The 9256-nt window shown below is 44.0% G+C and overlaps 1 protein-coding gene across 4 annotated transcripts; it reads left to right on the forward strand.

Moving 5' to 3' along the window:
• The first annotated feature begins 1422 nt into the window (after positions 1–1422).
• Positions 1423–8555, forward strand: LOC131129624 (SERPINE1 mRNA-binding protein 1-like). Of its 4 annotated transcripts, none has more exons than XM_058073360.2 (9): positions 1423–1804; positions 3939–4125; positions 4204–4344; positions 5085–5153; positions 5315–5389; positions 5483–5654; positions 5863–5907; positions 7548–7760; positions 7858–8555. In XM_058073360.2, exons 1-9 carry the CDS (start codon positions 1549–1551, stop codon positions 7912–7914), a joined length of 1215 nt encoding a protein of 404 aa, XP_057929343.2. In that variant the 5' UTR covers positions 1423–1548; the 3' UTR covers positions 7915–8555. The 4 variants fall into 4 exon arrangements, with proteins under 4 accessions (XP_057929343.2, XP_057929341.2, XP_057929344.2 ...); XM_058073358.2 differs by having other exon boundaries at positions 1424–1804; positions 5082–5153; XM_058073361.2 differs by having other exon boundaries at positions 1427–1804; positions 5486–5654.
• Positions 8556–9256: the final 701 nt, after the last annotated feature.

A 9256-nucleotide genomic window follows, 5' to 3' on the forward strand; every position in this document is an offset into this window, starting at 1 on the left:
TTTTAAAAAAAAACTGACAAAGAAAATTTTCAAAAACGGGGTCGTGTGTCACAGCACATGCTGACGCCTCAAAGCAAAAATAAAAATATGTGTCCATGTACCGAGGTCTTGTATGATATTTATGATATTGGTAGTTTTGATCTGAAATAGCAGGGTACCAGGTACTCACATGTCCTTATATGGTCAAAAAAGATGTTGTTAAATGTCCTTATATAGTCAAAACACCATCACACGTCATTTATATGATGAGGAAAAGTTGTCCTCACACGGTGAAGAAAGACTTCATCACACGTCTCGGAGGTTGCTCGGAGGCATCATGTCCCATCCACAGGCGGTCCTGAAAGTGGACATACATCGGAGACCCACCAGGCGCTCGCATCCCGGACTCCTTTGTCCTCTGCTCCTCGCCTCCACTGACTTTGGGGTTGGAAAAAGCCCACAGCATGCCGCACAAGTACAAGAAGAAGATCCCCATGACTAAAATCATGAGGGCGTAGGCTTCCATCATGGCTTTACTCACCGCCGAGGTCATCTGTGGACGTGGACGTGGACGCCGCAAACAGCAGGGGATGCTTTGATGCCTTCAGGTGACGCCGCTACATTGCTACTATCTTCGTATCGACACACTCCTCCTCTTTGACCTCACAACTCCTCCTCTTTTACATCACACTCCTCCTTTCACTGTAATACTCCACCAAAACTTTATTTGGATTACAACTTTTAAAGGCATGGTTGGGATAAAAAAAAATCTTAAATTATATTAGGAAAGCAGGAAGTGAACAAATGTAAGAGTTAGTGATTGTAAAAGTACCAGATGGAGGGGTAGGATTTAATAAGCTTTGCTTCTTCCTACTCCTTTTGGACATGTGGAACTGGGAACTGATTATGGGATGCACTCAATTGGAATCTGATGCATGTTCAAATGAAATTAAACCATTACCATTACCAAAGTATTTCTGCTGTAATAAAAACACAGAAATGTAGAGAAATATACAACTAAAAAAAGGGGGTAAGTAAACATGTGAGCAGTAATACCTTAAATTCATATAAATAAATCAATTCAGTGTAAATGATTTTAGCATACATTTTGTTGACATACATTTCGATGGGAAAAACTGAAAATATTGTCTGATATTTTCACTACATTTTCGACAACATCGTCATTGGGCGTCCAACCCAAGAAAAGTTGCAATTTCGACTCAAAGCTTGCGAGTTAAAAGTGAATTAAAGGTATGACGAATTTCTTTAATGACCGCAAACAAGAGCAAAGTGTTTGAAAGCGTGCAATGCTGGTTTTCCGCGGTGGCTTGGCGACGCCAGCTCGCCAGCGGCATTGTGGGTAATGTAGTTTTCACGAAAGTGTTTCTCATTGCTCGGCGCGTCCAGCGGACTACACGCCCCACCCGCGCCCACAACGAGGTCCCCGTATGTCTATCGCGCCGGAAGAGAAGAAACTCCTTTCCCCAGCCATCTTGTGGCTTCACCTAGCGAAGTGTTCGCACCAAACCTCGTAGAATCGGAGGAAAATCCTGCTGAAGGGGCGCCATCATGCCCGGACAAATGCAAGAAGGCTTCGGCATCGCCGTGACCAATCGATACGACCAGTTATTGGACGATGAATCGGACCCATTTGAGCTGCTGAGGCAGGCTGAGAAGAAGAAGAAGGAGGCTGCCGCTGCTGCCGTCGCCAAGCCTCCAGCCCCGGTTAGCAAACAGCCCAAAAAGGAGTCCCAGAAGGACCGAAAGACACCGCTGAGCGACAAAAAGGAAGAGACCCAGGCGCCGGTCCCACTTAAGAAAGACGGTAAGCACATTTCTGCTCTTAAAGCCAAGTTTTGTAGTGAACGCTAGCGGTTGTAGGCTAACATGACTCTTGCTAGCAAGGTGCAGAGAGCCGCGGAGATGTGAATCAGGTCGGCGGCGTGGTGGTTGTCTCTTGCCGTCACTTTATGGAACAATGACATTCCCGAACGCGCCTTTATTCCCGGCCAGCGTCCCCCTCGGGGGATTCGGTGACTCTTTCGGTCATATTGTGTTGTTCTGAGGCCTCGTTGTTGGTGCGGGCCTGTTCGCCGTAGCACTGACGTTCTTACGGCGTGATTCTCGTCATTTAGCGGCTAAGCAGCTAGCGGGGTCATGTTGTGTTTGGAACCGTCCCGGTGCGCACCACACAGCGGTCTGTTTTGGTGACAAAGGCCTGTGCTTGCGGAGCAGCTACCGCCATGTTGCATGCACGAGTGCAAAGTAACACGAGAGAGCAACTTGTCAACAGGCGCGCGCCTCGTGCTTCCGCACGAGCTTTCCAAACGGTGGTGGGGCAGGACCCAAAATGCCCCAATGGCCTTTTTAATTTCCGACGTTTACATTCTGGTAAGACTAATCGAAGCGGTTATTATCAACGCAAATGTGCTGTGAGATGTATGGACTGTATTTACCTGTGTGCTACGGCCTGTTCGCTCCCAATAAAACCAGTTTGTCAATCTCATTATATCCCAATGACCCCCATTAAAACCAGTTTTTCATTGTCAGTATATCCCAATGACTCTTGAGCCGCCAAAATGCATCAAATCAATTATTGACTCGGTCCAAGATGAAGTGAGCTTGTCCCAATGTCCCATGTTTGTTAGGGTTTTTATATTTCCTGGACCCCAAACGCCTCATGAATTGTCTTCTTTTTTTTTTTACTCCAGGTGTATATACTCTGAATTTGCTGCACCCTTTTCACCTTTTGATTGACAGCGTGTAGTTTGGGAAAGTAGACCAAGCAGGAGTAATCAAGTGGATTTGGACTTTGCGTGTGATCAGCAGGTGTGAAGGATCTGCTTGCCCGAGAGAAGATGAGACAGGTGCTGCTGGATCTAGAGGTCTATTTCCGTATCCAGGCTGACTTGAGTAATGTCGGCACCATGTGTCTTGCCGGGACACACGGCGCTGTGAAAACGCCACGGCGTGCCCATATGACGTTTACACGTCCGTCACGATGGCGACGTTGTAGTCCGTATTTCTTCCACTTGGGTATCAGCTTTGACAAAGGGGGACAATGTTACATGGTGCGTTTAAGGACCGTCCAACAAAGTGGGACAAGTGGGCACTTTTTTGTTATTGAGTGTTTCCCACGCCCCAGTGTTTGGGGACCCCTGCCTGACATCACTTGTGGATATGATGCGTTTTTTTACAGTAAATTTCCTTTTTATTTACCAATTCCGCTATTCCCTTAATTTGGATGCCATAGGGTCAGACTATACATATATAAGTATTAGAGAAGCACAATAGATTTATTAGTATTTTTTGTTTTCAAGACTATGATACCAACTTGCAAACGTAACCTAGCTTCTGGGTATCTACTCCCTAGCAGCCCTGCCTCCGCCCACTGGGGCAAAGAGGCTTAATGGCGGCCAGACGGATGCAGAGTGAACCCTCTTGTCATCCAGCCTGGGTGAGAGAGAGGCCGGCAAATTGATTGATTTAGTTAATTAAATGATTATGGTGATAGTTGTCTCTAGTGTGATGTTTATTTTTAGCGTAATTTGATGTCTGCACCTAGCAAGCTAACAAGGCTAACATCATACTATGCATGGGCTGGTATGAGATTCTGAATAGAGTCCAACTGATATGGAGTTTTTGGGACTGAAAAAACACAATTTTTCAATTGTATTTACATAAAGACATGAACTTGTGTCTCTGGATGTCCCCCATGAAGTAAAGTGGGATGCTGCGTATATCTTTATTACACTTCAAAACTCTGGATAATAGTCATATGTAATGGTGGGTGTGTGAATTAACAGTAGCATACGTGTTTGTGTCACAACCATGCAACGTATACGACACTTAAGCGCTGTAATACGCTCTCCTGCATGAAAACTAGAAAATGCAATACAGCAACATGGCAGTAAAGTCTAGAAAAAATATATCTTGCTTCAATGCTATGTCATCTGTAGGTGCCGGCATGAGGAGAATGGGCCGCAAGCCAGAGGGTGAGGGCTCGAGACCCCAGGGCGGCCAGCAGGGAGAGGGACGTCCCCCCGCAGACAGACGGCCGACGGACAGACGGCCACCCCGCCGCTTCGAGAGGCCGCCCACAGATGCTAGCGAGAAGCCCGAGGGAGGCGAGTTCTCTGTGGAGAAGTGAGTTAAGCTTCCCGGAATAACATCGGGGTCCTTCGGCCTTACACTGGCACTGATGGTTCCATTCCCTGCTCTCAGGCCTGTTGGCGACAGGCCGATGAGGGGCCGCGGGGCCGGCCGGGGGGGCCGCGGAGGCAGAGGGCGCGGCGTGGGTCGTAGCGACGGCTTTGATTCCAGAGGAAAACGTGAATTTGACAGACACAGTGGTAGCGACCGATCGTAAGTACTACTCCACCTCGTATTGTTTCTTGAATTGGCTCATCGTTGTGCATTGTTTGATTTCCTTACTCAATCCATTCCATGGTTTGATTCCACATACTGAAATGCTATGGCTAGCATAACGTAGTCCTAGCATAGAAGTGTTTCAAATGTACTTCTTCCCTGAGATCATATTTCTCCTCTCTTGTAGAGAAGTATTGGATGACATTTTTAGCTAATTGCTTATTTTTAGCCTTATGCATTATTTTAGCTGTTTGAAGATTAAGTTGAAGTATTTGTCATTTTAGAAATAAGGAGTTAGTATGTTCTCTGTAGGCGGCATTATGAATTATCCTTACTGGCCTTTTTTGCAGTACATTTAGCCAGTGAAGATTGCTCCGCATGAATGTGTCAAAAGTGCATCATTGTTAGGTATGGGTGTTTACATACGTCGGTGATTAGCTACTGCTATCATTTTCACTGACCTTTTTTTTTTTTTAACTTTGTTTTAATTTCTAGAAGTGAACGGTTAAAAGCGTCATGCTTAGGTCATGCATGCAAAAATATTGCTTTGTCTCGTGACACCCTTAATGTAAAGCTTTTTATAATAACTTTTACCAAATTTACCGTAAAAAAGATAACATGGACACCAAGAGCTGATGTTGTGGTTGGTTATTAATATGATCGGGAAAAAGCTGAAAGAAACAAAAACAAACATAAACATGCTGAGGTGGTGGCTAAAGCAAATGTTGTTTCAGTAGTCTGAAAGGTGAAGAAAAGCGAGGCGGGAGTGGATCTCACAACTGGGGCACCGTCAAAGATGAACTCAAGTGAGTTGCCTTCCAAAAAAAAAAACACCCACATGATATACTTCATTCTGTCAGTTACATGATTTATGTAGTGAGTGTTTGAAGATAGACTTATTATATTTACATTTGATGCTAGGTATAAAACATGAAATGCCCACTCATGACTGGTCTTACTCCCACAGTGAACTCGACCAGTCAAACGTCACAGAGGAGAACACCGAAGGCGAGGAGCATCCACCCGCTGACTCTGAAAACAAGTAACTTCCTTTCCTGTTGAGGCGCCACGCCGCCCGGTGTCAACGCGGCGAGGGGCTTTGACTGACAGCGCTTCTGCTCGCATGTTTTTGTTGAAGGGAGAATGAGGTGGAGGAGGCCAAGGAGGAAGGTCCTAAGGAGATGACGCTGGATGAGTGGAAGGCCATGCAGGACAAGGAGCGCTCCAAGGTGGACTTCAACATCCGTAAAGCTAACGAGGGAGCCGATTGGAACAAAGGATTCGTGCTGCACAAGTCCAAGGCGGAGGTGAGTCTTTCCATATCGGACACCCAATGGTGATGATGCTAATAGCATCTTTTACTTGGCGTAATTAGCTTCCATTTCTTAGCATGCATTCAAGCAACATGGGAACATCCAATGTGGGTCCGTCGTGTCTTGTTGTATTCGCCTATTGTGTTGTTGTGTGTCGTTTTTTTGACGCCATTGGATTCATTTCTTTTATGTTCTCTCACAGGGTAAAAAAGATGAGCTGATAGACCCCGAGGCTTTTGACTCTAAGGTGAGCTCCTTGCCTTTTATATATGTATATGCACAATATCATGTATGGATTGTCGATTTATACTGTTTACATGTGGATACACTGCCGCTCAAAAGTGGAAAGCAAAAAAATTTGCAAGTGAAAAACACATTTTCATGCAATTTTTTCAATTTCACAAACAAATGAAAATGAATCAGATGAATTTCAAAGAAGGATGTATATTTTTACATAGAGGCCTACTATCAACAACTGCCAGTCCTCTGCATCAATCTCCTGGTATGGCTCCTAATCCAAGTTAATTACCCAATATAGTCCACATAATAAGACAAAATACGACATATAAGACATAGAAAATATGTTTACCATCTTCTAAATATAATTTTAAACATTATGAAAGCCCTCTAAATATGGAATAACACCCCACAGTCATCTTTATACTCCTATTACCCAATATAGTCGACATAAGACAAAATATGACATATAAGACATAGAAAATATGTTTACCATCTTCTAAATATAATTTTAAACATTATGAAAGCCCTCTAAATATGGAATAACACCCCACAGTCATCTTTATACTCCTATTATCCAATATAGTCAACATAATAAGACAAAATACGGCATATAAGACATAGACAACCTGTTTATCAACTTCTAAATACAATTTTAAACATTATGAAAGCCCTCTAAATATGAAATAACACCCCACATTCATCTTTATACTCCTATTATCCAATATAGTAAACATAATAAGACAAAATAGGACATACAAGACTAAACTAAACTTGGCTGCTAATCCAAGTTGATCATTTTATAAGGCTAATAGATGATTAGAAAAGCCATCTAAACTAAAACTGTTTACTACTCCCCTCAGAGAGCAGCGCAAACTGGGTCTAACAAGGACAGAAAAACGCTGCAGACAAATATGTGAGAGTGTAGTTTAAGACAGGTGGTCACCTGGCAGCTGCACTAAATAGTAGGCGTCAAACACCAGTGTCGGTATCAACAGTGAAGCGGCCACTTCAGGATGCTGGACTTCATTTGATCAAAATGTGTATGGATTTTTACTCATGGACATAAAACGCTGATCAGAACATCCCTAGCATATTTGTCCAGGCTGGTACTGGTGGATGGTGGTTCTGTGTTCGTTTAGTACTTTTAATTTGATGTTGTTCCTGTCTTAGTTTTACACAATACATTATATTTTTAAAATAAGATACATTATACCTTATTGCACAGTTAATGTACATTTCCTAGTGTGTGTGTTTATATACACAATATATTGTATGGATGATCAATATAATCTGTGTATATATACATAATATAATATGTGAAACAGCCTGGACCGCAAACCTCACTGCTTGCTTTTTTTTCCTGTTGTTCCTCATGAAGGGAAAAATGCAAATTGATGTACTATTACTAAAGCAGTATGTACTATTACTAAAGCGGTGTCCTGGATAATATTGCTAAAGACGCGTCCCCCTTTGGTTCAGCGGCAAAAAATGGCTTTAAAAACCTACTGAACATGAACTCACCATGCACAGCAAGCTTCAGTCACAATCATTTCACATTCTAATCTCTCGATTATATAGTACATGGTGTATAAATACCGTGTAAGTACACAGTACGTATAAGGTGTGGCGTGTTGGATGCTTTTGCAGATGGACGAGGAGCATCACTTCCGTAAGCCGGCCAACGACATCACGTCCCAGCTGGACATCAACTTTGGGGATCTGGGCCGCCCAGGCCGCGGGCGCGGTGGTCCGCGAGGCGGCGGGCGGGGCGGACGCGGCCGTGGCGGCGCCGGTGGTGGTGGCGGCGGCGGTGGCGGCGAGGCAGCCCCCAGGCCGGCACGTGGTGCACGGAGCGAGAAGGTAAAGCTTATGGAGCATAAATTTTTGAAAACATGTTTTCTAAGTCACTGTCTCCCCCCCTCCCCCCTCCTGCATCCACCCCACCTCTAAAAATCAGTCTTCATCCTCCGTGCCAAACGTGGATGATCCAGAGGCCTTCCCCGCCCTGGCTTAAGGCCTCGGCCGCCGGCCCGCAGGAGCCTCCCGAGCACCTCCACTGCTCGGCTTGCATGTTCCTGCTGGATCCTTCAGCAAAGTGATGAAGACTGTCATCAAATGTGAGGACTGCGTTTTACCCAATAAAAAGAAAAAGAAAAAGCAAAGGACTTGTACTGTGGAGCAGCTTTTGTACTTGGAAACTAAAGTAGCAGGGATGCTTTCATACAGTATTTTTTTCAGAGGTCTCATTGTTTTGTAATGGCTGCTTTTTTAGCGTGATGTGTGCCGCCGCCCGACACCGTGGAGCTCCACCCCTTCCTTCTGTTCGCCACTGGAATGCTGCTTTTCTATTGGCTATTCTTCCTGTAAATCATCTGACCTCGTCATTGTATTTCACACCCGTGTCCCAAGGCAGGAAGGCTAGGTCATTTGGGAAGAATTGATTTGGATTTCAGGTGCTACTCCGCATCCTTCAAAGCCTTTCTCCTGCTAAACTTGTTTACACACTCCGCTCCGCTCCACGTCTGGTGGCGTGCCTGCATCACCACATGATGGCTCTGAAAGAAATCCACTGCTTCATTGTGCTTCTGCAAAATTGTGTGAATTCCAGCCCTGCTATACAGACGCCTCTGTAGGGAAATAAAGATGGTCGCTAAATTCTTTTGTCCTTTTTCATTGCACATGCACTCCAACCATCTTTTTCGCCAACACAATTTTCTACAAATGACAGCAGTTTTTGTTTCTCGTATTTTTAACATTTTTTTTCTAAATAGTTCAACTAGAGTTTTGGCACCCCTGATAATTTCCCAATCACTGGTTGTTGGGATCAGCCATTATTTCAATGAATGTAGGCTGGTGCATAAATTTAGTAGATCCTTTTGCAGAACTAAATGAGGGTCTGGATTCTGGTTGAAGGGATTTTTAACCATTCCCCTTCCTGAAACATCTCCAGTTGAGTCAGCTTTGATGGTTTCCAAGATGGATCGCTTTAAATCACACCACAGGTTTTCAATAATCGGTCTGGGGACTGATATTGCCATTCCGGAACGTTGTTTTTGTTCCTCTGCATGAATGCCTTAGTAGAATTTGAGCGGTGTTTAGGGTCTTTGTGTTTGCAACTTCAACTTGGTCACTGGTTCTTGAACACTTGGCTAGAATCTACTGATACTGACTGGAATCCATGTGGCGTTCAATTTGAACAACTGCACTACAATGGTTTTATCGTTTGGATTTTTTAATATTTTGACTTTCTGGGAAATTGCTTTTTTCATTTTTGCTGTTTTGGCGTTTCTTAAATATTTACATATTTTTTTTTAGAACAAAACGGAACGAACAATTCCCTTACTCACGATGTTGCA

The sequence above is a fragment of the Doryrhamphus excisus genome, linkage group LG4 (assembly GCF_037039965.1).
Source record: "Doryrhamphus excisus strain RoL-2023G ecotype Guam linkage group LG4, RoL_Dexc_Guam_v1.1, whole genome shotgun sequence".
In the NCBI taxonomy this organism is placed as follows: Eukaryota; Metazoa; Chordata; class Actinopteri; order Syngnathiformes; family Syngnathidae; genus Doryrhamphus; species Doryrhamphus excisus.

Excerpts from the sequence above, each read along its gene's own strand:
- LOC131129624 (XM_058073358.2), top strand. The coding sequence starts at position 1,549 with ATGCCCGGACAAATGCAAGAAGGCTTCGGCATCGCCGTGACCAATCGA. Across the intron at positions 4,126-4,203 it reads GGCGAGTTCTCTGTGGAGAA|GCCTGTTGGCGACAGGCCGA; the intron begins GTGAGTTAAGCT and ends CCCTGCTCTCAG. Across the intron at positions 7,761-7,857 it reads GTGGTGCACGGAGCGAGAAG|TCTTCATCCTCCGTGCCAAA; the intron begins GTAAAGCTTATG and ends TCTAAAAATCAG.